The sequence below is a fragment of the Odocoileus virginianus genome, chromosome 7 (genome assembly GCF_023699985.2).
Source record: "Odocoileus virginianus isolate 20LAN1187 ecotype Illinois chromosome 7, Ovbor_1.2, whole genome shotgun sequence".
In the NCBI taxonomy this organism is placed as follows: Eukaryota; Metazoa; Chordata; class Mammalia; order Artiodactyla; family Cervidae; genus Odocoileus; species Odocoileus virginianus.
In genome coordinates this window covers 27,779,574-27,806,196 of record NC_069680.1, presented here as the reverse complement: position 1 = coordinate 27,806,196, position 26,623 = coordinate 27,779,574, and the positions used below count along the sequence as shown (strand labels likewise).

The following is a 26,623-nucleotide window of genomic DNA, read 5'->3' as shown; positions in this document are numbered from 1 at the left end:
CATTGTGAAGGCAACGCTGTAACCCAGGGCTGTGTTACAGTGAAGGCTGATCACTACCCACCTTCTTGTGCTTGACTCACATTCCTGCATTGGCAGCAAGACACCAGGCAGACATCCTGATACTGCAGGCTTGCTTTGCAAAGTGCGATTTCCTTCTCCTCAGCTTTCCATGAGGGGTGCAGGGCAGGTTGGGTGGATGAGGAAATTCCATAGAGCGATTCCATAGACTCGTCCATCGTTTCCAAGCTGGTGGATGGTGGAGCCGGGACCTGAGCCCAGGTTCTACAGTTATTGGCCCCTGCGGTGTGCACATGGACCTGAAGGGATTCTCGGCTGTTGCTGTGGCCGGTGTTTATGTGGAGGGTGGCCCACAGTGTCTCATTTTTTCCTCACAATGTCATCACAAAATTATCCTCAGATATTCCAAAGCAACTTCTGTATCAATGTTTGAGTTGCTCACAGCTCCTTCCAGAGTGATTGTCTTAAGAGGTTGGGCGAAAGTTGATCTTGCAGTCAGGCTTTCTTAACTCCAGGGATGTTGAGAAATCCATAGACGTGATTCTGTCTTCTGCTGGGTTTCTGTCTTCTGCTGGGTGCAGACTCAGAGCACAGGTGAATGTGTGAAGGCTTAACTTGTTCACTTATTAATATTACCGAGTCTGGGGACATAGAGCAACAGTATGGAAGAAGGCATCTTGCAGCCTGATAAACTGAGTAACAGTGGACTCAGAGCCTCCATGGAGTGGGTGGAGTGGATGAAGGGAACAGATAAGGTTTTTATCGTGGGTCCGAGTAGCCTAGATTCACTATTGGTTCATATAATACTTGTGTGTTAAGTCGCTTCAATCATTTCCGACTCTTTGTGACTCCATGGACTGTAGTCCACAACGGTCCTCGGTCCATGGGATTCTCCAGGCAAGAATACTGGAGTGGATTGCCATCCCTCCTTCAGGGGATTGTCCCTGACCCAGAGATCAAACCCGTGTCTCTTATGTCTCCAGCATTGTCAGGCAGACTCTTTACCACTAGTGCCACCTGGGAAGCCCATAATACTTGAGTAGGTGACATTAAATTTTATAGTAAAGTTATATACTCCTCTTTATCCTTTCATATACTAAAAAGTAGTAATATTATTTCCTTTTGCCTAGGATTACGGGACAGCCAGTACAGTCCCCACGATCAAATTGCCCTTAAAAACCTCCAGTCTGATGTTCCAGAGAGGAGATCTGACTTCACCGAGGTAACATATGTTTCTAACTCCTAGAGTAGTCAGCAAAATGCAGCCAACTGTAAAACGTGATCACTGGCCTGCTTGTGATGTGTTTGCATTTTATTTTGTTTAGTCAAAAGTGGGATCAATGCAGCAGAAAATCTAACCATCATGACTAAGACTTTACATTTAAGTATGCAGTGTGTATTCATTCATCCTTTTATAATCTTGACCAATAATTTATAGATTTGCAGTATCAAAGGAGAGTATGGTGATCAAATCTCAACTTTAAGCCAAAATTAATCTGCTGGAGAGGAAGGATGATGCCATATGGCATTTTGAAGGTGGAGAAGAGGTAATTTGAAATCTAACAAGCTAGCACAGGTTGTTATAACTGCAAAAAATGTCAGCGGTCTCACACAGGGAAGAAAATTAGAGGTCATATTTACAAAATGAAATGTTTCTGATGCTAGACAATAAAGAACTCTGTGTACACAGTGGTAATGTTGACAGCATACCACATGCCAGGCTCTGTCTAACTGAGTTTTTTCACCTTACCACAATCCCAGGAAGGAGAGACCACTGGCTTTCTATGTCCATGGATTCTTCATCTGTGGGTTCACCCAACTGTATATTGAAGCTATTTGGGAAAAGGATCCCAGAAAATTCTAAAGAGCAAAACTTGAACATACTGCATGCCAGTTTATATATCAATATAACATTTACATTGTATTGCAGGCTATAAATGATCTAGAGATGATTTGAAGTAAACAGGAGGATGTGCATAGGTTATATTACAAACACTCTGAAATTTTACACACAGGACTTGAGCATCCTTGGCTTCTGGTATCTGAGGAGGTGGGGTCCTGGAACCAACCCCCATTGGATTCTGAGGGACAACTGTATTGTTATTATTATATCTATTTTGCAGATGATAAAATGAAAGCTTTAGTAGCTCCAGTAGTTGACTGGCCCCAGATCTCACAGCTCATAAGCTGTCTGGCTCCAGAGCTTTTGTTTTGATCTTGCTCAACAGGGCTGGTGTAGAGAAAGTCTCATTCCAGTGAACAGAACTTGAACTATGGACTTTCCTGCCTGAGAGAATTGTCTGATGTGTTTCAGTTTACAAGGCATCTCTTGTCTTTCACAAATGACAATTCTGCTGCCAACTTTTGTAATTATGAGAGAGAGTGAAATTATAAGAATTGATCCCTCATAGCATTAATGTAGCCAAGGTAAAAAATAATTTTGCACCCTAAATACTCATCTTAGGTATTATGTTTTGATTTAACTTTGTGTTTAATAAAGTCCAACATTTCCTCAGAGATCCCAGGCTGAAATCTCACACAGTGGATGAAGGCCACTCTTCTGGGTCTTGAGATTTAGTTGTCAATATTTAAGGCCATTTCTGTGTGGACCACAGAGCTCCCTATCTGAGATGTGCAGATGTGTAACTATAATTAATGTGCTCCCTGAAAGCAGGAACAGGAACCCGGGCTGCAGGGAGGGAAATGGCTTGGAGGAGCCATAGACCCCCGAGAACCATCCCTGGGAGAGATGTCCATTGAGAGGTGGAGGATGATGTGAAGGTCAGCTGCTACTTTTTTAACAGGAAAGATGCCGTCTAAAGATCTTTCCCACTTGTTTTTCACATTGAGCTGGTAAATTTCAGCATTTTTCTGGTTGATGTTAAAATTAATCAGTTTGGTCATTCACAATACAGATCTTTGGACCCATCTGGCTGGATCTCAATAATACACACACACATTCATATACTCACACTTGGTCATTATCTATAACTGGGCTAACTCTCAGAGACCACACCTTCTAAACATCTACTTTGCAATGATCCGGATCCTCTGCTTTGATCATGACAGTAGTGTGACTTTCAAATTTCCCTCCTAACTTTGAGCTCTTAAGGCTTGTCCCTGGATGGGGGTTATAATGATGCTCTAAGATGATGAAACACTCCAGACGGGCGCCCTTCCTTTGTAACCGTGAGAAATCTCCACCTCTCCTCCCAAGCCTTCACAAGATTGATCACTTTTCCTTTCAGATTCATCGAAGCCATAGAAATGATATGCAGTCAAGTGATTACTTAAAAGGAATGAATTATGGAACGGAGTTTTCTTTAAAAAATTTTTTTTAATTTTCCTGATAGCAAAAATAATGGCAATTTCATATAGACACTTAGGAAAATGTAGGAATATATAAATAAGGAAATTCTTATGTATTTCTTTCCCTTATTTTTCTCTTGCATTTTTAAGCATGCAACTATAATGTATATCAACATTTATAGTGTTCTTGTATTATATAACATTCTATCACAGGCAACTTCCCATATCATTTAAATTCTTTGTAATCCTTAGTTTTAATTTCTGCAGAATATGAGGCAGTCGTGCGTGCCATGATTGACTTACCCAATCCGCTTTGAAGAAGCATTTAGATTCTTGCCAGATTTTCACCGTCATATATTACACTGCATTGAATCCTTTGGATTCTACTGAATGTGTGGAAAGATAAGAGCTGCAGGCTGGAGAGGGGGAAAATCTCCAATTTTTCCATTTTGTCTTAAAACCATCTTTCCTTATTGTTACCTGCCAGAGGAACATTTGAAAACACTCTTACATTTAGGATGAGACGCCGCTGGGTTGGCAGCTGACCTAGAGAAGATGATTTTAGATCTCCCAAGCCAGAGTGAGCATGCTTGCAATTGATGCAAAGGTAACTACGGAGTGTGTCTGCTGGGAGGCGGCAACAGAAGCTCCACTGGCAAATAGAGTTGTAGTTTGCAGAGCAGCTATGGAAAAGGAAAGAACTGTCTCGTGGAGAATAATACAGGTTTCAAAGCTATGGATTGGATTTGATGCTGATCCAAATTCATTTGGAGAAAATAAATTGCTCCAGGAATAGAAGCACCCTTACTCCTGTGGTTCAGGATCTGATCTTCCTGCTCACCTGCTGTTTATCTCTCTCATCCTTCAATTTATGAAATGAAGCCCTTCTTAGTAGTATGCCTTAAGGCATAAATATAAAGTTAAAAACAATCAATAAAATGCATAAAGCTATGAAAGTCATTATCAGCACTACAGAATCATGTTTGAAACATTTAAAAGAAATCGATGTCTTACGGCAGCATTTATGAACGAGAGAGTGTTGTGTGGGATGGTCAGGAAAGGGATGATTTACTACCAAAAGCCTGACATAAAACCCAACTCATTTGACCTCTCTCTGACCTTGAATGTTCCACTTTACTCATGAGATTATTTTCTTCCTCTCCAATCAACTCTTACATCAGTTAATTTTATATTAGATAAAAGACATCTTGTTTCAAAGCCATGTTCAGCTAACCAAGGACAGATGGAGTGACACCTTGAAACAGCTTAATTGGGGAAGATGTTTGATGTAAAAGATGTGATTACTTTTTAAGAAAGTTTGTCCTGTTTGAAAAGCGCTAGCTGGATAGGCATACCAAGTGGCTTGTCTGTCTCTTCTCTTTCTTGGTTTCCCAGCCCAGAGGAGAGCAGGACGTGATGCGACGTAGTGGAGTCTGGTATGGACTCCACTGTGCACCCCCACAAATGTATATGCTGAAGTCCTCACTCCTAGAACCTCAGAGGGTGTGTTTAGAGCAGAGTCTTAAGAGACGATTCAGGCTCAATGAGGTTGTTGGGGAGGAGGGGCCATCATCTAATATGACTGGTGTCCTTGTAGGAAGAGTTTAGGACATAGATACACGCAGAAGGAAGGCACTCTGAGGACACCCGGGGAAGGCTCAGAGCTGCTGGCACCTTGATCTTGAACTTCTAGGTTCCACCTGCTGCTACTGGGTCACTCAGTCGTGTCTGACTCTTTGTGACCTCATGGACTGTAGCCCACCAGGCTTCTCTGTCCATGGGATTCTCCAGGTAAGAATTCTGGAGTGGGTGGCCCTGCCCTCCTCCAGGGGATCTTCCTGACCCAGGGATCAAACCTGCATCTCTTAAGTCTCCTGCATTGGCGGGCAGGTTCCTTACCATTAGTGCCCCTTGAGAAGCCCTCTAGAACTGTGAGAAAATAAAAATGTCTGTTGTGTAAGCCACACAGACTGTGGTGCTTCCTTAGAGCGGCCCTGGGAGACTGAGATTGAGCTACAGGAGTTTAGACCTTATCTTTTGTGGTTTACTAGGTCTCAATGTAGACTAGATATAGACAGAGAGCCTGATGAACTATGGACGGAGGTTCTTGACACTGTACAGGAGACAGGGAGCAAGACCATCCCCATGGAAAAGAAATGCAAAAAGGCAAAATGGTTGTCTGAGGAGGCCTTACAAATAGCTGTGAAAAGAAGAGAAGTGAAAAGCAAAGGAGAAAAGGAAAGATATTCCCATTTGAATGCAGAGTTCCAAAGAATAGCAAGGAGAGATAAGAAAGCCTTCCTCAGTGATCAATGCAAAGAAATAGAGGAAAACAACAGAATAGGAAAGACTAGAGATCTCTTCAAGAAAATTAGAGATACCAAGGGAACATTTCATGCAAAGATGAGTTTGATAAAGGACAGGAATGGTATGGACCTAACAGAAGCAGAAGATATTAAGAAGAGGTGGCAAGGATACACAGAAGAACTGTACAAAAAAGATAATCACGACCCAGATAATCACTATGGTGTGATCACTCACCTAGAGCCAGACATCCTGGAATGTGAAGTCAAGTGGGCCTTAGAAAGCATCACTATGGGCAAAGCTAGTGGAGGTGATGGAATTCCAGTTGAGCTATTTCAAATCCTGAAAGATGATACTGTGAAAGTGCTGCATTTAACATGCCAGCAAATTTGGAAAACTCATCAGTGGCCACAGAACTGGAAAAGGTCAGTTTTCATTCCAATCCCTAAGAAAGGCAATCCCAACGAATGCTCAAACTACCGCACAATTGCACTCATCTCACACGCTAGTAAAATAATGCTCAAAATTCTCCAAGCCAGGCTTCAGCAATATGTGAACTGTGAACTTTCAGATGTTCAAGCTGGTTTTAGAAAAGGCAGAGGAACCAGAGATCAAATTGTCAACATTCACTGGATCATTGAAAAAGCAAGAGAGTTCAAGAAAAACATCTATTTCTGCTTTATTGACTATGCCAAAGCCTTTGACTGTGTAGATCACAATAAACTGTGGAAAATTCTGAAAGAGATGGGCATACCAGACCACCTGACCTGCCTCTTGAGAAATCTATATGCAGGTCAGGAAGCAACAGTTAGAACTGGACATGGAGCAACAAACTGGTTCCAAATAGGAAAAGGAGTACGTCAAGGCTGTATATTGTCACCCTGCTTATTTAACTTATATGCAGAGTACACTGTGAGAAATGCTGGGCTGGAAGAAGCACACACTGGAATCAAGATTGCCGGGAGAAATGTCAATAACCTCAGATATGCAGATGACACCACCCTTATGGCAGAAAGTGAAGAGGAACTAAAAAGCCTCTTGATGAAAGTGAAAGAGGAGTGAAAAAGTCGGCTTAAAGCTCAAGATTCAGAAAACTAATATCATGGCATCCAGTCCCATCACTTCATGGGAAATAGATGGGCAAACAGTGGAAACAGGGTCAGACTTTATTTTTTTGGGGGGTTCCAAAATCACTGCAGATGGTGACTGTAGCCATGAAATTAAAAGACGCTTACTCCTTGGAAGGAAAGTTATGACCAACCTAGACAGCATATTAAAAAGCAGAGACATTCCTTTGCCAACAAAGGTCCATCTAGTCAAGGCTATGGTTTTTCCAGTGGTCAAGTATGGATGTGAGAGTTGGACTGTGAAGAAAACTGAGCACTGAAGAACTGATGCTTTTGAACTGTGGTGTTGGAGAAGACTCTTGAGAGTCCCTTGGACTGCAAGGAGATCCAACCAGTCCATCCTAAAGGATATCAGTCCTGAATATTCATTGGAAGGACTGATGCTGAAGCTGAAACTCCAATATTTTGGCCACCTGATGCAAAGAGTTGACTCATTGGAAAAGATCCTGATGCTGGGAGGGATTGGGGGCAGGAGGAGAAGGGGACGACAGAGGATGAGATGGCTGGATAGCATCACCGACTCGATGGACATGAGTTTGAGTAAACTCCAGTAGTTGGTGATGGACAGGGAGGCCTGGCATGCTGCGATTCATGGGGTAGGAAAGAGTTGGACACAACTGAGCAACTGAACTGAACTGAACTGAGATCTCAATGAGAAAACAGGATTTCATGAATAAAACTTCCCATACAATTGTGATGTAGATTGAAGGGCAAAGAGTACAATGTTTCCTTCTTAATTTCTCTGTTTATTGGTTGGGGCTTTTGTCAAAACTGAGTCTAAACACCTGAAAGAAATTCAGTAGACGTTAATTTAATAATCCCTGCCCTGGCAATTTGATGACCTGCTTGATGTGACCTCCAGTCTGTTAATTCCATGAAGCCAGGAAGTTTCCTCTGTACCTATCACAGAGCCTGGCATGTAGTAGGTGCTCAGTAAATAGTTGATGAGCAAATAAATACAGTAAGTTTTGTACATACGAAAAAGTGTTCATAAATCCAGTTTGTTCGGAAGTCCAACAAAGTTAACCTTGGTACCCAACCAACAAAATCTATCTAGTACTGTACTGTGATGTGTTTATAATATTTTTTCACACAAATAGTCTATACATAAAAACAAACAGAAAATAAACAAAACATTTTAAATCTTACAGCATCTTGAAAAATACAGCAGTATAGTACAGCAGATGGCATACAATGGCTGGAAACATGTTTGCATCTTCGCAAGCTTGCAACTTGAAAGTTCATATTTAGGGGACTTACTGTAAATGGTTTGACTACGACTCTACGTTATGAATAACAGGATTTGCATTGAAAATAATTACATGTATTCTACAGTCATATTAACAAAATTTCAATGTGTTGGGTGTGTAATGGGTTATTTCCATTGATGCAATTCAAAACTCAAATGCATTCATTATAAATTCTAGTAAAATATGCACAGTTTCTATATAAATACCCCCTCAAGTCTCCATAGGTTTGCTTACATCAGATATCCACTAATTTCTGCTAAGTCACAAGACAAGTTATACCCTGAAGTTACATAGAATGTTCATGTGGTTTCTCGCCCATCTTCGGTTTTGATCTGCACAGCTCCCGTATGAGGTAGTGAAGGCAAATGGATTTTCCTTTGAAACTGGGCTTCCATCAGCATTGACCTCCATGGAACCAGGGTCACTCTGACATCTGGAATGATGATGGAGCTTCAGAAATAAGTTCAGACTCACATCACTCGTGTGAGACTTCCCTCGTCTGTTTGCATCTAATGGGATCAAAGCCACAGCAGCACTTGCGGCCCCAAAGTAAAGAAATGGTGGTTGATTCTCTAGCCCATGGTCTGGGCCTCTAGAACCTCCTTCCGTAAACCCACAGCCCCGAGGGCATCCATCTCGTGTGGGTACTCTGGGCCCCGGCCGTGGCTTCCTGACTCAGCTCAGGTGAGCAGCCTGCTTGATGCAACGGGAGTCGTTTCCTGCTCTGCCCTTGTTCCATGTGAGATGGCTTTCACCCACTCCTAGAAACACACCCCTCATTTCTGGCACCCCTTGTTTATATCAAGGCCAAGGCTCTCATGTGATCTTGAGCCTAAAGGATGGAGTCCCTTTTTGATGCTGGGGACCACAGTACGAGGCAGCCTGGCCTACTCCACGAGAATTACCCTGTTTGTTCCCTGGCCCTGTAGCTGTGGAAACCAAGGCTGCCTCCATGGTCCTGTGGCCAGTCTGGAAGCCCCTGGCCCAGCATCCTCACTATCTTATCTGTGCAGAAGGATCACCTAGCAGATGCTAAAGAATACAACTTCTGAGGCTCATCCCGAGACCCTGACTCGCCTTAGGTCTCCGGAGGGAGGGGCTCAGAAACCTGCATAAGACATAGATTTAAATCCCAGGTGTCTTCTCGGCAGGTGCTCACTGGCCCAAACTTGGGGAGACTTGCACTCCAAGATCAGTGCTGTCCCGTTTCCAACATGGATATTTGTGTTTCTCTTGGAAGACTTGCGTCAAAGGGGTTCCTCCTGGGTGTGATTAAGCACTTTGTAGATTGCATGGGAGCAATTATTATCAGAACTGAAATTTTACTAAAATGGGAGCAATGATGTTCAAGTCAGGTGACCTGGGGTTGCCACCAGGTGAATGTCGGTTTTCTTTGTAGTGAGTAAACCTCAGCCCTGAAACGTGCTGCGTGCAGGGTCAGGGGGAAGGGGAGGGAGGGTTGTCGAGCTCCCCAGTGGCTGTCTGTGATGCCGGCCCTGCAATCAACTGGAAGCTTTAATTAAAGAGGTTCGAGGGGGGGAGGGAGACATGGATACCTGTGGCTGATTCATGTCAATGTATAGCAAAAACCACCACAATATTGTAAAATAATTAGCCTCCAATTATAATAAATAAATTTAAAATAAATAAATAAAAAGCACCAACGACTGGGCCCCACCCCCACGGATTCTAAAGGAATCGTTGGAGAGGAGGCCTGAGCGTTGGAGATTTTATGAGCACCCAGATGATTCTGTCTGGACTGAAAACCACTGAAGAGGAGCCCCTGCTTTAGAGAAGAGGGTTCAAGCAGAGCCTGGCTCGCACTGGCCATCTGGAGAAAGGTTGCCATGATGCTTTGATTGTTATTATTATTATTGGCTGAGCTGCGCAGCATTTGAGATCGTAGTTCTCCGACCCCGGGGTCAATCCTGTGCCCCCTGCAATGGGCGTGTGTAGTCTTAGCCACTGGACTACTCACTCGTAAGACCAGAGCTGCCCTGTTTCCGCCATGGATATTTATTTTTCTCTTGGAAGACTAGTTCCGGTTCTTTTACTTTGTTTTGTTTTCTTTATATTTTCGTGGCCATGCCACATGGCATGTGGGATCTTTGTTCCTCAACCAGAGATCAAGCTCCCACCCACTTCATTGGAAGAATGAAGTCTTGACCGCTGGATCGACCGGGAAGTCTGATATTTTGATTTTTTAAATGATAATTTTCAAGATGATGTTCCTCTCCATTTCTTCTTATTCACCTAACTCTTGTCATTTTTTGAATTTCCAACTTGCCACATATCTTTACTTTTCATCTTTATTTTATATTGGAGTATCGTTGAGTTACAATGTTAGCCTATATATTTCAAATGTAACACCTGTAAGCTGATGGAGATTGCCATGAAAACAAGAAAACAAAGGAAAAACCAAGAAATACGAACTGTCCCTCTCCCATGTCTAATTGCAAGGATGCAAGGAGTCGGGTGCTAAGATCACGTGCACGGGTCCTCCAATCAGAAGTCCAGTTGGAGGAAGCATTCCGATAGCTAAGTGAATGAAGTGAATCCTGCTCCAAAGAAAAGAAAAAGCCACTGTGCTTTCTTACTCCATCGTAGGAAGAGAACAGTTTGCTCTCATCAGATGCAGGCCCTCCCCTGTTTGGAAAGACCAGCCATACCACGACTCTGTCCGCGGTTTTCCGTGAGCTCCCTGGGTCACCTGCGTCAGGCTCTCAGGAACGTTGGCTGCAGTGCGGACGCCTGCACCCCACCCACAGACCCGCAGATCTGGGGCCTGGGGACCCTGCGAGTGTACCATCCCAGGCGGCCCTCGGGTTCCTTGGCGTTCACAAGCTGCTCTTCTCCATGCTGAGCACAGTTATGCCTTCAGGGCCCCGAAGTGAAGATCCCGCAGGCAGCGTGGGGCGAGCAGGCCTCTGGGTTATTTTGGGTGCCTTGCAGTGTATGCAAGGGTTCATCTGAAGCTCCTGGAATAAGGAACGTCAGCACAGAGGCTCAGAACCTCGCGAGCATCCCCTGGTGCTGGACACGCTCAATCTTCCATGTGGTTTTCTGCATTACTTCGTGCACATGTGTGATAAAATCAAAATAAGGGCAGAGTCTTCTTCCTGGTCTCGACCTGGGTAGATGTTTTATTAAAGATCACAGCACGCTGCTTGGACACACTGGTGATTGACTGTCAGGACATAGGATCTGCTGATTAGGAAGCATGCAGCCCCTTGCTCGTGATACTGGACAAGAACTCATGTTCAGGGTACCTGGGCATTGAAACGCCACAAAACTGCATCTGTTTTGGCCCAAACCCCCACTCTCATCCCATTCTGTTATGTGCTGTCATTACGGTGTTAGTCTGGGTGGTTGTCAAGCCTGGGCATTTGATTTCCGTTAATTTTGGTTTCTGGACTTTGATCCTGTGATGTCTAGCCTGGGCGAGTGACTGAATTCCGGTCTAGACCCAGCAGAGATTGAGGACTCTGCTGGAGAGTCGGGGACTGAGGTCAGGAGTGGGGGTGCTCTTTGGAATCACATGATCCATGGAGGAGCCTGGACTCATCTCCCATGCACACCTGTGCCCCCAAGTCCCAGCCATCTTCCAGAACGCACCTTCCCTCTTCTGTGAATTTGGGAACCTGTATCCAGGCACTCCTGGGCTTGGTGAAGGTGACTGTTGAAATCTGATTATCCCCATCAACACAAACATCATTAAATAAACTCAGTATAGACACCAGCAGAGAAAAAACAATTCCCCAGTCAGGAATTTTTCCAGAATGTCTAGTCATTTCACAAGCAGATATGGGTTTCCTGCCCTTAAGATGCTCAGAGGTGGTGGGTGTCAGGTGTGTGACGAAAGGCCTTGGATGAGAAATACTTGAGTGTTAGGAAGGACACTCTCCAGCATCCTCTTGGCCCTTGAAAGAGTTATCTGCCTGCATTACAACAAGCTGCTTGAATAATTACCATCTTTTTCCATTTGCAGGGGACTCTGGCATCTCAGAATACAAAAATGATTTCATCCATAGTCATTTCACAGCTGATTGATGAGAATAAATCAAAAGAAAATGGGGCCGCGTTGCCTATGCCGTGTGCATGTCCCATGAAGCCGTCTCTGGCTAATCGCAGCAGAGTCACCATTAACAGGGCCCTCGAGTTCCTTCCCGGAGGACTGGGAATTCAGACCCCGGCGGGGGAGCCAGGACTCAAGACCAAGCCGCCGCCCAAGGAGGAGAAGCCATGCAGCGGCTCCCAGAAGGGCTTTGCATCCATCACCATCACGGCCAGGCGTGTGGGTGCCCCTGCCAGCACCCTGGTGTGGGAGGCTGTTGGGGACCCGCTCTGTGTCAAGTGCAGGGCCCGGGACGCCCTGCTTGGGGACCCCTCTCCTCTGGCCGGCAGGGCCGATCCAAGTCAGCAGCACGGACCTTTCACCTGTACAGAGTTCTCCAGAAACAGCTGCGTGATGGGGCTGAAGGTCCCCGAGGCCCATGCACAGCTGTGTGAGGGACATGGGTACTGGATCACCAACGTGGACCACGGGGAGGATCATTTTTCTCCAGGCACCTCGCGGTCACGGGCAGGAAAGAGCCCGCTGTTGTTCAGCTCGTGTGTCCATCTCAGGGTGTCCCAGTCGTGTCCCAATCCCATCTACTATCTGGACAGGTCCCTGTCGGTCCCTGTGGAGCCACCTCGGCTTGCTGGCCCGAAGACGCACAGATCCGTCCTGTCCCTCAACCTGAGCTGCAGTGCACACAGGCTGACACCAGATGGCGGAGACGACACAGAGATCAGAGAGCCTAGACGCGGAGCCCTGAGGCCCGCGCTCCCGGAGGGAGACCAGGACCTCCTTGGCCCACGCTGGAACCTGGGTTTGCAAGGAAGTTTCTCGAAGGAAAACCCATCGTTGGGGCAGGTGCGTTTCGGGAACTTGGGGACTGGCAGGTGTCCTTGGAGAGGCTCTCCTCCTTTGGAAAATGCAGAGGTGGGAACTAACCAGATCACCGTGAGAAAACGGAAGGAGGACCAGGCGGCTCATTGTCCCGCCCGTGGTCACGATCAGGCCCACCAACTGTCCATTCACATCCCGGGCTGGAGTTACACGGCAGGTGAGTGACGCTCCCATCCTCCCCGCCACCAAGGCAGGCCCCTCCCTTGGGAACTGGTGTAATTGCCAAGGTGCTTAGTGAGGTTCTTCTAGGTCAGTTACGCCAAGAAGCAGTTCTCAGTAGTCGCTTCATCTGTTCCACTCAGAGCTGACCGTAGCTCCGTATCTATGTCTGGTTGGATAGATGTTCCTAGATGATGCTTCTGTAAATTATGAAAGGTCTTCCCATAAACGTGTTTCCAGCAGTAGCTCCAGACCGAATGTAATGAGTAGGAAACTCGCCCCAAGTGAAGTTCACTTAGGCCCTTGTCATTCCAGGGCAGGATGGGAAGAACCAAGGGCCATCCACTCCCAGATGCCTTATCCCTCTGCTCTGAACATCTGCACGTCTGGAAGTGTCCAGGCTTCTGTGCTGTTTACTTTTCAATTGGGTCATTGATATTGATGGTTTGGCCTTAGAAACCTGGACCACAAGACTGCATCATGGAGTATATATGTGAGAGTGTGAGTGTCTGTATGTGAGTGTGGATAGCAATTATGGGATGTTTTCAAAAAGAGGCAAAATGGGGGCTCTCCATAGCAAACAGCAGAAGTAGTAGTTTTCTGTCCCCTTAGTTACGTTTTCTGGGGGCCGACTGGCTGGGATATTTGCCATTCTGCCATTGCCCAGGGCCAGGCAGAATTCCCAGGGCCAGCTGTTCTGGGTATCCATCACCTTTCTAGGGAGACTGGAGTTGGAGGTGGAGGGGGCCTTAATCAGAGGTCAGATTTCTTTCCTTTCCTGTGTATACTTCTGTGAGAAGCTCTGGTTTATGAATTAGTGACTTACCACTTGGGGAAAATATTTAAAGACAATAGTGGTAAAATTGACTAAAATGCATATGCAGCATATGCATAATAATTTTCTGGTACAATTTTTGCCCATTAAAAGCTTTATTAATTAATAAAAATGACTGTAAAACATTTTAAAGCTATAATGTGTATAGAAATGTTAAATGATGTAATTAATTTTAACAAGTGTGTATATATTGAATGCTCAGAGATTTTTAAGGCAATTTGATATGACTTTCAGAACTGATGAGACTGTTGAATGCCTCGGAGCCTGGCAGACTTATTGCAACTAGGAAAATGTTAGCAGCCATCAGTGTTGCAAAGCTGGGCCTCACTTTGGTTTTTAAAAGACATTTCTCAAGCCAGCCATTTCTTCTTCCCTGTTGATGAAGATTCTGGAAATATATGGCCTGTACTGTTGCACGCTTCCCTGTTGAAGCATACCCTAGTCTTTTTGCAGTGTCTCATGGTATGAAATCATAATTTAGATTTACAGCACTTTCAACATAAGAGTCTTAAAAATCACTAGAGCCAGGACTCAAACATTTATCTCCGAGGAACATGAGCAAAGAAAATCCCCCCGTCTTATTCTTGACTTTGGCGCAGAGAAGGTTTCTGCCTGTGATTTTGTGAAATGACTTCTCCTATAACTGGCTTCCTTAGGCAAAATGTATGAGTTAATTTTTGCCTCCCCTGAACTGACCTCCCTCGGAATAGATCTGGCCCCGATGAGGCAGGTGTGGAGCGTTGGAGAGGCTCTACCTGGCCTGGCCCTGCTCTACCATCTGAGGAAGGAGAAGCTCACGGAGGCCAGATCACCTTCTTAGAGTTGCTCATCTATTATTTTGCATCACATTGAACATGCAGAAGCCACACTAACCCTCTAAGCCTGTTTCCTCATCTGGGTAACTACAGAAGGGGTTGTATTTGGTATTCTTGAAGCTTCCCTTAAGCTTTAACAAATTCTGCTCTTTTTGAGATGAAATCTATAAGGGAAAGAGGTTCCATGTGACTCTGGGCCCTCAGTCATGATGTTCAGAGTTACAGAACCTTGGGCTCACTGGAACACATGTGTTCATGTCTGTAAATGCACACACACGTGTGCACGTGCGCGCACGCACACACACACACACACACACATCCCTGTAATGTGCTCTCTCACTCAGAAACTCATTTGCAATGGGATGCATTTCTTCCCAGTGACAAGAAAGCACTTCTTGTTCACGTGATAGGATTCTTGGCCTGAAATTTATAAGCACAGCTCATCATGGATTCTAACTACCACAGTCTGTCCTAGCACAGTCAACATAAGTCTGCAAGGGCGAGCTCTCTGACCTTCAGTCTTGACAAAGCTTTTTAACCTTAAGGCGAGTACTTGCCAACAGTGGTGATGCTCATTAAAATGCAAAGGAACTGTTTGTGTTTTTTTCATTTGAAACTGGAATCTTATCTGAGGCATTCTTGACAGCCTCCTGTGGCTACACATGCTATTAGTGGTCTTCATACTTCATAGGTGAAGTATGGTTCACCTGTGGTTCATCGGAAGAATCTGACTCTTTGTATCTGAAGGATTCCAAAATATCAAATGAGCGGTATCCTCACTAGCCGACTTGCATTCTGCTGCAAGGTAGGTGCAGCCCTGGAGATTCTGCCCAAATGGAGGCAAAGCAATTTCAGCTCTAGTTATTAGGTCATCAGACAGACAGTCCTATAAATTGTATTCTTGAAAGAGCCTCCAGGACGCACACCCAGAAAGATTACTAAGATTAGAGAAAATGAGATGCTATCAAGTGCTTTGTGTAATGCAGATTGGCCGTGACTGCCAGGACACGCATTCTTAGCAGACCCAGTGGGCCCTGTTCTCTTTTCAGAGGCCGGGGGCTTGGGAATGCGTTCCATCTTTGTCCATTTCCTCAGTCCCTGTAAGTTTGTTACTTCTCCACTGTTAGAAGCATCCTGCTGGCACCTGGTAGGTGGGCATTCAACAAATCCCAGCATCTACTTGTAGGGAAGAATTTCACCATCACCACCACCCCACCATCACCATCTTATCAATACCCACAACACACACTGTGGAAATCCTAGAGGCTAAGCCCTGGGTTACATGCACTGTATTCATTGCTTTGAATCATTCAAATTCTTCTATAAAGAGAATATCATTATTCCTATTTTGCAGAAAAGACAGACAAGGCTTGAAGGTTAAATAACGTGCCCAGGCCCACCTGGCCAGGGGGTGCCAGAGCTGAGTTCAGTCCTGTGTGTTTGCTCCAGCTGTGCCATCCTCAGTGAGAGCGCAGAATAGATCAAGTTAGCAAGGTGGGGACTCTCTCAATGGTGACCCCATCTCCATTACCACAGTCTGAGGTGATGCCCAAACACTGCTCCTGGGTGTATAAATAAGACCAGTTACCCTGATAGAATCTGTTCAGAGAATAAGCAGCACAGTTAATTTCTAGCTTAATGTAACAAGCCATGCCATTGATACAGTTAAAACTTACTGGCTCAGACGTCCTTCCTAGCCGGAGATCTGTTCTCCTGGTGTTCTGTGGGACATAGAGTTGGCCTGGATGTTTCTCTCTTCACTGGGTGTTGCATACCTAAGCCAGGATCGAGTTCCATACATTACTTATTGCCAGTTTCATTTCCCATCTGTGGTCTAGATCTGAAGCTTTCTGCTGTTCCCGAGACACCCAAGTAGATGAGCCAGAACCACCTGTTTCTATTTCGATGCTTGTGGAGAAGACACTGTTGAATGGACACCATCTGCCAACATGTTGGCACGTTCTAGGTGGATGCCCATGTTCTAGGTGGACGCACTGTCTTAGAATGGCTGTGGTGGTGTGGGTCTGAGAAGTCCTCAGTTGGAGTTCAGTCAGAAGACTAAGAAATACAGCATTCCTTCCATTACCTGGAATCACTAGTGGCCAAAGCTGGGAATTACTGGAGAGGGAGGAATCCCTTCCAGGTCACAGAAGGAATGCTGTGTTTGCTAGTGTTCTGACACAGTGATCTAATGCATTTGTAGCAGTGAGGTTTATTTCATGAAGAAACCACTTGCACCATTCAAGGGAAGGCTACATGACACTGTGTGTATACATGCCAGGTCTACCAGAGAAGCCTGCATCACACTCAGCTCTCAGGCCCATGAAGACTTCTTGCTAAAAATGCCAGAAGACATTTGAGGAGGAACCCTTGTTTTACAACTGTGCTTTTTTCTTTCTTTCTTTCTTTATTTATTTATTTTCCATTTATTTTTATTAGTTGGAGGCTAATTACTTTACATCATACAGTAGTTTTTTTCATACATTGAAATGAATTAGCCATGGATTTACATGTATTCCCCATCCCGGTCCCCCCTCCCACCTCCCTCTCCACCCGATCCCTCTGGGTCTTCCCAGTGCACCAGGCCCGAGCACTTGTCTCATGCACCCAACCTGGGCTGGTGATCTGTTTCACCCTAGATAATATACATGTTTCAATGCTGTTCTCTTGAAACATCCCACCCTCGCCTTCTCCCAGAGTCCACAAGTCTGTTCTATACATCTGAGTCTCTTTTTCTGTTTTGCATATAGGGTTATCGTTACCATCTTTCTAAAGTCCATATATATGTGTTAGTATACTGTAATGATCTTTATCTTTCTGGCTTACTTGGCTATGTATAATGGGCTCCAGTTTCATCCATCTCATTAGAACTGATTCAAATGAATTCTTTTTAATGGCTGAGTAATATTCCATGGTGTATATGTACCACAGCTTCCTCATCCATTCATCTGCTGATGGGCATCTGGGTTGCTTCCATGTCCTGACTATTATAAACAGTGCTGCAATGAACATTGGGGTGCACGTGTCTCTTTCAGATCTGGTTTCCTCGGTGTGTATGCCCAGAAGTGATATTGCTGGGTCATATGGCAGTTCTATTTCCAGCTTTTTAAGAAATCTCCACACTGTTTTCCATAGTGGCTGTACTAATTTGCATTCCCACCAACAGTGTAAGAGGGTTCCCTTTTCTCCACACCCTCTCCAGCATTTATTGCTTGTAGACTTTGGGATAGCAGCCATCCTGACTGGCGTATAATGGTACCTCATTGTGGTTTTGATTTGCATTTCTCTGATAATGAGTGATGTTGAGCATCTTTTCATGTGTTTGTTAGCCATCTGTATGTCTTCCTTGGAGAAATGTCTGTTGAGTTCTTTGGCCCATTTTTTGATTGGGTCATTTATTTTTCTGGAGTTGAGCTGGAGGAGTTGCTTGTATATTTTTGAGATTAATCCTTTGTCTGTTGCTTCATTTTACAACTGTGCTTTTTTCTTAAATGATCTAGAACTGGGGTTGGCAAGCTTTTTTTTTTCCTTTTTGGAAAGGGCCAGGTAGCAATTAAGTATAGGCTTTGCAGGTCACATGGTCTCCATAGCCGCTGCTCAGCTGTGCCGTCGTGGGATGAAAGCGGCTGCAGACAGTGTGTAAATAAATAAGCATGGCTCTGTTCCAATAAAACTTTATTGCCCAAAGCTAGCCGTGGCCCAGATTTGACTTGCCAGCTATAATTTGCCTGCTCTTTATTGTCCATTCTCCAAGACAAAGTTTGCCCTGTTGGCCATTGCTCCATGTTGGGGTCTGTGGAAACCCAGCTCTCTCTGAGATGGCCGTGAATGGGCATTTGTTGCTCAGTGCTTGTGGAGTGGCACGTTGATGGCTTTAGAACATGAATGTTCTGCAATGCAGTCACAATGAAAGCCTCAGAGGGCTCTGAATTTGGAGTGGCCTTTCAGAGTTACTCTGGGGGCGAGGGGACAGGGCCTCAGTCCTGGGATGGGGATATGACCTTTGGCGAGCCTTCTGGTTGCCATAGTTATGCTGAACTTACCAGGACTGTCTTCCTGCAGGGCCCCAGCTGCAGTGAGGGACTGCATCCTTCATCCCAGAGGAGAGGATCTGAGTGCATCCCAGCTGGCCAGTCTGCAGTTTAATCATTCTCTCTTCTCTGTGGCCTCATAATTCTCTAAAACAAGTAGATCTTTCAGGGCTGGACCTGGGGCAACAGGGGTTGGGGGATGGGGTATGGATCTTAGCACCTGTTTGAAGAAATCCTGCATTCCCACCCTGGACCATTTTTGTTTTGGTTTTTCTTTGTTTCTTTTTTTTTGGGGGGGTTGTTTTTTTATATGCACTCCAAAAAAACCTAACTCTTTTGGTTTACTCTAGCAGATCCACTCTTCACTGCCCCACTCCCCAGAGCACTTGCTTCTCATTCTGCCCTCTCTGCCTTTTCCCCACTGTTCCCTTTGCCTGGGAAAGCCCTCTTTCTCTCTTCACTGATGCTAATTTTCCCAAAACCTTTCTTGGAGTGTTTTCTCGGAGCATAGCTTCCGAAAGCTCTCACTCTTCCTAACTAGTCCTACTGTTGACATTCACTCAACAAACGTATACTAAACAGAAGAGCTGGGAGCAGTGACTTGGGCACAGGATGGCAGGGGTGCTGAGAAGCGGTCAGATTCAGGGGCGGTTTTGCCAAGGACGGGATGGGTGGGCAGTGTCCTCAGTGGCCAGAAGTGCCCGCAGGATGTGTCTGACCCCCTGCAGAGTCCTGAGGCTCCTCGCCTCTCAGAGCTTCTCAACCTGAGGGGGACCCTTGCTCCCCACGGGCCAGCGCCCAGCCAGCACTCACACGGGGGCCGCACGCCCTCCTGTCGTGGGGGTAGGGGGTGGCCGAGGACCAGGTGTGTGATCTTAGGATGGTGCCTGCTTGCTGGGAGAAGGAGACTTGAGAAGAATGAGATTTTGCATTTTGTGTTATCGTTCACAGCAAGAGCTGCTAGGGAGCCTTAGAATCAGCTGAGAAGCCGACAGTGAAACGGGCCCCGTGGCATGTAGCAACAGCTGAGAGCAGGACGGTAAACCTCGGCCCGGGACTGAACCAGCCTTTGGCCTGTCCTTGTAAATTGAGTTTCACTGGAACTTTGTCGTTCAGTCGCTAAGTCGTGTCCGACTCTTGCTGGCCAAGGACTGCAGCACGGCAGGCTTCTCTGTCCTTCCCTGTCTCCCTGACTTTGCTCAGATTCATGTCCTTTGAGCCGGTGATGCTGTCCAACCATCTCATCCCCTGCTGCCCCTCCCTTCTCCTTTTGCCTCCACCCTTTCCCAGGACCAGAGTCTTTTCCAGTGAGTCAGCTCTTCGCATCCGGTGGCCCAAGCATGGAGCTTCGGCGTCAGTCCCTCCAGCAAGCATTCAGGGTGATTTCCTTTAGGAGGGCCTGGGTGGATCCCCTCGCTGTACAGAGGCGTCTCTCCAGCGCCACTGGACACAGCCATGGTTGTCCCTTCACGCCCCGTTCTGTGGCCGCTTTGCACTCCCAGTGCTGCTGGGTCGCTGGGACAGACTGACCCACAAAGCTTGCAGTCTTTACCACTGCGTCTTTAGAGAAAAGGCGCGCCAGCCCCTGCTCAAGGGCGCGCTCCGGGCGACTGTGGGCAGGTCTCCTCCCCCCATAGTCCCCATGCCTGTATCTGTGAAACGACAGACACAGACCAGATTCTCTCTTGAGCGCTCCTCTCCTAGGACATGAGCTTATGCACTCTCCTGCCTCTGGTTTTCTGTCACAGTAGCTGTTTAGACACGTCGGTTGTCAGGCTGGAGAGATACTCAGGGTCAAAGGGCAAAGCTCTCTCCTGTTGACCTTGCTCACTCTGGGATCTCCTCTGCCCCTCTCACCCGTCCCTGTCTGGCTTCCTCTGATTCTTTCCTCCCCCTCCCCGGAGGTAGGTGCCCGCTGAGGCTCATCCTTGGTGCGCAGCTTTCCTGCCTCTTTCTTTGCCTCTTTAGCAGCAAAATCAGGCCCTTGCGTGCCACGCACCATCCTCGGTAAGTGGCTGGGGCGTGTGTCCAGCCCTGGCACCTCCTGGTGGTGCCAGGCCAGACCCCCCGTCTAGACAACCCTCCCTCCCTCCCGTGGGGGCCACGGTGGGCAAGCCTTCCGTTCCACAGAGCTGACAGGAAACCCGGACGTGATCGGCTCACCATGCAGGTTACACTCTGGTGGGGACACAGACACCCAACAATGCCCATAAGTATGTACGTCATCATAGACTGTGGTCGGTGCTGGAAGGGCAGGAGAGGACCGTGAGAGTAACAAGGAAGGTTTCATTTAGAAGAGGGGGCTTACCACGATGATCTCTCTGAAGAAGGGACTTTTTTATTTTTACAATTTTATGGGAGAATGGTTGATTTGCAGTGTCATGTTAGCTTCAGCTGTACAGCAAGGGGACTCGGTTATATTATACATTCATTCATTCCTTTTCAGATGGTTTTCCCATAGTGTTTATTACAGTGTTGAGTAGAGTTCCCTGTGTTCTACAGGAGGTCCTTGCTGGTTACCTATTTCATATACAGGAGTGTGTGTGTGTGATTCTTTTTTTTTTATAAAGATTTTTTATGTGATCATTTTTAAAGACGTTATTGAATTTGTTCCAATACTGCTTGTTTCACATTTTCGTTTTCTGCTATGTGGGACCCTGGCTGCCTGACCAGGGATCAAACCCTCAGCCCTTGCATTGGAAGGCAAAGTCTTAACCCCTGGGCTACCAGGGAAGTCCTTGTATGTGATTCTTGAGAAGCATATACATGAGGGACCAGCATGTGAGGATGTTTCTAGGCAGAGATGAGCTTGGCTTCTTTGAGATGCTGAGGAGGCCAGTGTGTCTGCAGCATAGCAAGCAGGACCACAAGGCTGAAGCTCGAGGCTGAAGAGGGGTCATGAAATGGTTCAGACTGGGGCTTTGAGACCAGAGTAAGGACTGAGAATTTTATCCTAACAGCGGTGAGACGTAGTGATATGGTGTGTGCTCTAAGAAGATCGCCTTCCCTTTTCGGAAGGTGAGGGATAAAGGAGGTGAGGTCATTGCCACAGGGGAGGCGGGATTTGTGGGGGGGGGTGCAGGCTGGGGGGTCTGATGGTGGGATTCACAGGCCTCGAGTATCAGTGAGGTCAGAAGGGGGATGGAAGTGGCAAGGCTGACATCGGACTTCCCAGCTTGGGCACTGGGAGGTTTGGGGGCTTTTAAAAAAAGGACTTTGCGTTTTCGAGCAGTTCTGAGTTCACGGCAAAATTGAGGGGAAGGTACAGAGATTTCCCATACACCCCTCCACCACATTCACAGCCTCCCCTACTCTCCACATCCACCAGCAGAGTGGTGTATTTGCTACAACCGATGAACCTACATTGATGCATCATTGTCACCCAAAGGCCATAGCTTTCATTAGGGTTCACTCCTGGTGTGGACCTCTGATGAGTTTGGAAAAAAATGTAATGACATATGCATCCTATAGAATAGTCTCACTGCCCCCCCAAAATCCTGTGTTCCCTCTATTCATCCTTCCCCACCCAAACTCTGGCAACCACTCATCCTTTTACTGACTCCATAATTTTGCCCTTTCCAAAATGTCATATACTTGGAATCATACTATACGCAGCCTTTTCAAATTGGCTTCTTTCACTTACTAATAGGCGTTTAAAACCCCTCCATGTCTTTCCATTGTGTGAAAACTCATTTCATTTGAAGTATGAATAATATTCCATTGTCTGGATGGACCACATTTTATTAATCTATTGACCTAAACAAGGACATCTTGATTGCTTCCAAGTTTTTGGCAATTATGAATGAAGCTGCTATAAACATCCATGTGTAGTTTTTTGTGTAGACATAAGTTTTGAACTCCTTTGGGAAATACCAAGAAATATGATTGCCAGATCATATGGTAAGAGTATGTCTGGTTTTGTAAGAAGCTGCCAAACTGTCTTCCAAAGTGGCTGCACCATTTTGCATTCTCACCAGTAATGAATGGGAGTTCCCGGAACTCTATATCCTTGCCAGCATTTGGTGGTGTCAGTGTTTTGGACTGTGACTATTCTAATCGTTGTGTAGTGTATCTTCTTGTTGTAATTTGCATTCCCCGGTAGCATATGATGAGCATCTTTTCATATGCTTATTTTCCATCTGTATGTCTTTGTCGATGTGTCTATAAAAAATTTCGGTCTATTTTTTTTATTTGACTTGTTTGCTTTCTGACAGTTGAATTTTAAGAGTTCTTCGTATATGTTGAATAACAGGGGAGAAGCTTGTTATCCAGATGGGGAGAATGTGAGGAGAGGTGTAGAAGATCCTGGGTACCACGAGGATAGGTTATGTCTGAAGTGTCAGTGGGACATGCAGGGCATGCAAACTGCAAGCTGAAAGTTGGACCCGAGAATCCAGAGCCCGAAACAACGTTCCAGGATAGAGTTATGGTTTGGGGGATGGTCTCCCTAGAGCTGATGTTTTATGCCACAGCAGTGTTTGAGAGCATCTAGGAAAAGAGAAGGACAGGAAGCAACAGGGATCTGGGCATGCTAAGGTTTAAAGGTCTGGCAGGAGCCACCATTTCGCCTCAGCACTAGTACAATAGTCACCAAGGCCCCTTCTCTTACTTCTGTGGTCTTGCTGTGTGTCCTGCGCTATTCCAGGTACTTCATGGGTTTTAATCGAGTTACTCCTCCCTAAAAGTCTATAGGGAAGGTACACCAATTAGCTTCATTTTCCAGGAACGCACAGCTCCTTGAGTGGGGGTGGTGCAGACTCCATGCTCATGCCTCTTTCTGTGTTCCACGGCCTTCTGATGGCATGTCCCAGGCCACTTTTCTGCTCAGATTTCCTCCTGCTCTTGGTAAGGGTCCCCTTACCTCCTGGCTCCCAGGCTTACGAGTTAGCGTCAACTCTGCTTCCTCCCTCTCCCTTGCTTCCACGTTAAATCACTGGCAAAGTGGAAAGTCTCAGATGCCCATCCCTTTTTCTCCATGGCCGCAGCCACTCTCCTCACTCAGACCTTTATTATCTTCATGAAATTTCTGTGCACCAGGAGATTTATTTTCCTGACTATAATACATTATAGGCAACTATGAATAACAAAGAGCAAAATAAAAAGCTCAGTACCCTTAAGTAATCACGTTTCACATTTTGGGATACTTTCTTCCATTCTCTTTCTATGCATGTCTGTTTTTTGCTCACAAATGGCTGAGATCCTGCTGCATATGTAATTTCCCTCTGAGTCTCTGCCACTCAATGCTGCATCATAAATTTTTCTCGATATTAACAGGGCTTTATGAAGATAGCTTTCATTGACTATGCAGTGGTGTGCTTTACGGATATATCGTAGTTTAACTAGTTCTTCATTGTTGGTCCTTAAAGTAGTTACTTGTTTTTCACTTTTTGGAGTAATACTGATGTAAACACTGGCTTTCTGTATGCTGCCTTATTTCCTTTCGAAAAAAATATCCTTGAAATGGAATGTCTAAATCAGAGAGTATCCACCTTTTTAAGGTACTTGACACAGATGCCAATTTAGACTCCAAGAGAAGCCCAAGTGAGTGCCTTTCTGCATGTGCTTGGCCAAGATTAAATATTAATTTGCAAATGCTCCCAAATTTCCAGATGAAAAACTGCTGCTCTGTTGAGATTTGGGCTGGTGTTTCCATGGTCGCTAGTAAGAGGGAACATTTTGCTTCGCGGTTCCTGCTTCTCACCGTGACCTTGACCATAGCTGACTCAGTGCCCTCACCCCAGTGTTGCCTTCCCTCTCTCCTCCTCGGCAGCATCAGCACTGGGGGCCAGATACTTCTCTGTTGTTGGGGCTGTCTGTGCACCGCAGGGTGTTTGACAGCATCCCTGGCCTTACCCACGAGATGCCATTAGACGCCCCTCTCAGTGGTGACGAGCACAGGTGTCTCCAGATTGTATCTGGGTTGGGGGTGAAATGACAGAGTCATCGTTGGTGGAGAACCCCAGGCCTGCTCTGTGTCCCACCTCCCTACAGCCCATGGGTACCGGGGACCACCTGCTTGGCAAGCCTCCTGGCTCACCAGACTGTGACACAGCCTCAGGGCATCCTCCCAGTTCCATCTCTCCAGGACTCAACTCCCAAGAATTCAGTTGCTTTTTAATGTCGTGTATTTGCTGTGTCTTGGGGGCCATGCTTCTTCCTCTAGACAGTACTGTCCTGGAGGTCTGGATCCAAGTCCGAGTTAACGGCAGTGAGCCCTCCATACCCGGGAGTGAGCCTTGGGGCCCAGCACACGTGCTCAGGACCTGGGTGCTGGGCAGAGGACCGGCCATTCTGATGACCCAACAAAGCCTTGCTGAAGTCAGGGTCACTTAAAAGCCTGCTGCCTTTTCTTCTCCAAACCACCTCTCCCCGTGATCATATCCCAACCCTCTCTGGCCAGGGAAGGGTGGCGAGCCATGTAAGATTCACTGCCCAGAGGTAGGTTGTAAAAATAAAGTGAAAGCCTTCCTGCTTTGTTTTAAAATGGAGGGGAAAAATTCTCAAAACATTGTCTCTCTCCAAAAACTTAGTAAGAAGAATCAAATTTTGTCCAAGGAAGAACTTTATTATCCTTCAGATGGTCAAATGTAAAAAAATAGAAAATGCATGAACAATATTAAAAGATATTTTGAAGGTTTTTTGGAGGTGGGGGTTTATTTCTATGTATTACTTTGGTGAGGCTTGGTGAGATTTTCCTTATAATCTGATGTTCAGAACATTCCCCAGAGTCTATCTGGTCTCTAAAGTTTGCTCCTGTCAGCCACCCTAGCTGTCTCTATGGAGAAAAAGGGTTTGTGTTTTTTTAATTTTTCCTTCTTTCTGAGTAACCCCCTCAATTATACAAATGGGTTGTGTCCCCATGTTGCTTAGGAAGTGCTCATTCTCATGGGCCACTTGCTCAGGTTTGCCTGAGATAGATTAAGATAAATGGATTTAGGGGCCATATGTGCATGCTAAGTCACTTGAGTTGTATCCAACTCTGCGACCCCATGGACTGTAGCCCACCAAGATCCTCGGTCCGTGGGATCCTCCAGGCAAGAGTACTGGAGTGTGTTGCCATTCCCTCCTCCAGGGGGTCTTCCTGGCCCAGGGAGTCAAACCACATCTCTTATGTCTCCTGCATTGGCAGGCAGGTTCTTTACCACGAGGGCCACCTGGGAAGCCCTAAGGCCCACAGCCAACTGATAGGATAATGGTCTGCTCTTTGAAAGAGAAATCTGCAGATCAGCCCTCTCTCCATGATTGAGAAACAGTGATAAGGTGACCTGGCAGAAGCACCGTGAATTTGGGAATGAGACCCATCTGAGTTTCTTTTGGCTGGTTTCTGGCCTTGCATCCTCAATGAGCATGAAGAGTGCTGGGCAGTGTGGTGGATGGTGGGAACTCAGTACACTTCATTATCATCACTAGTCTTCATTATCATCTAAGCTGTCTGCAGGAAATCAACTGAGACATGGTCTTGGAAAGAGGAAGTGGTCACAACAGTCTGTAAGGAAAAGCATTCCATATAGAGATACCCTGGGAGCAGCCAGGGGAATGCGAGAAATAGGTGGTATGAAACCTTGGGGTCTGTTCAACTGTAAAGGAGCCTGGTGAAAGGTAGAGGCGTATCCATGTTTTGAGTATCGGTGGACCATATTTAGGCGATTTCATTCAGACGGCCTGTGGAGAGAGTGAACAGATGACTCTGAGGTCCTGCAGTGTCCTCTCCTGCACCTGCATAAATCTATGTGCGTGTACCAGCTGACCCGCCCGAGTTCAGAAATGGTAGCGAGGGAGCTGTGCACAGTGGAGTGTCAGAGCCCGGCAGCAGAGTTTGGA

General features: G+C 46.0%; 1 protein-coding gene across 12 annotated transcripts in view; it reads left to right on the top strand.

Annotated features, from left to right (window-relative positions):
- Positions 1–26,623, top strand: part of C7H10orf90 (chromosome 7 C10orf90 homolog) — a 384,378-nt gene that overhangs the window by 296,930 nt on the left and 60,825 nt on the right. For 10 of the 12 annotated variants that reach the window (XR_011488667.1, XR_011488668.1, XM_070470411.1 and 7 more), the window contains 2 exons: positions 1,149–1,240; positions 11,997–13,119. Coding sequence is in view for 10 of the 12 variants with exons in the window: in XM_070470411.1 (XP_070326512.1) it covers positions 1,149–1,240; positions 11,997–13,119 (1,215 nt within the window). In the remaining 2 variants the exon portion in view is untranslated. The remainder of the gene's footprint in view (positions 1–1,148; positions 1,241–11,996; positions 13,120–26,623) is intronic. The other 2 variants (XM_070470407.1, XM_070470412.1) reach the window with 1 other exon arrangement.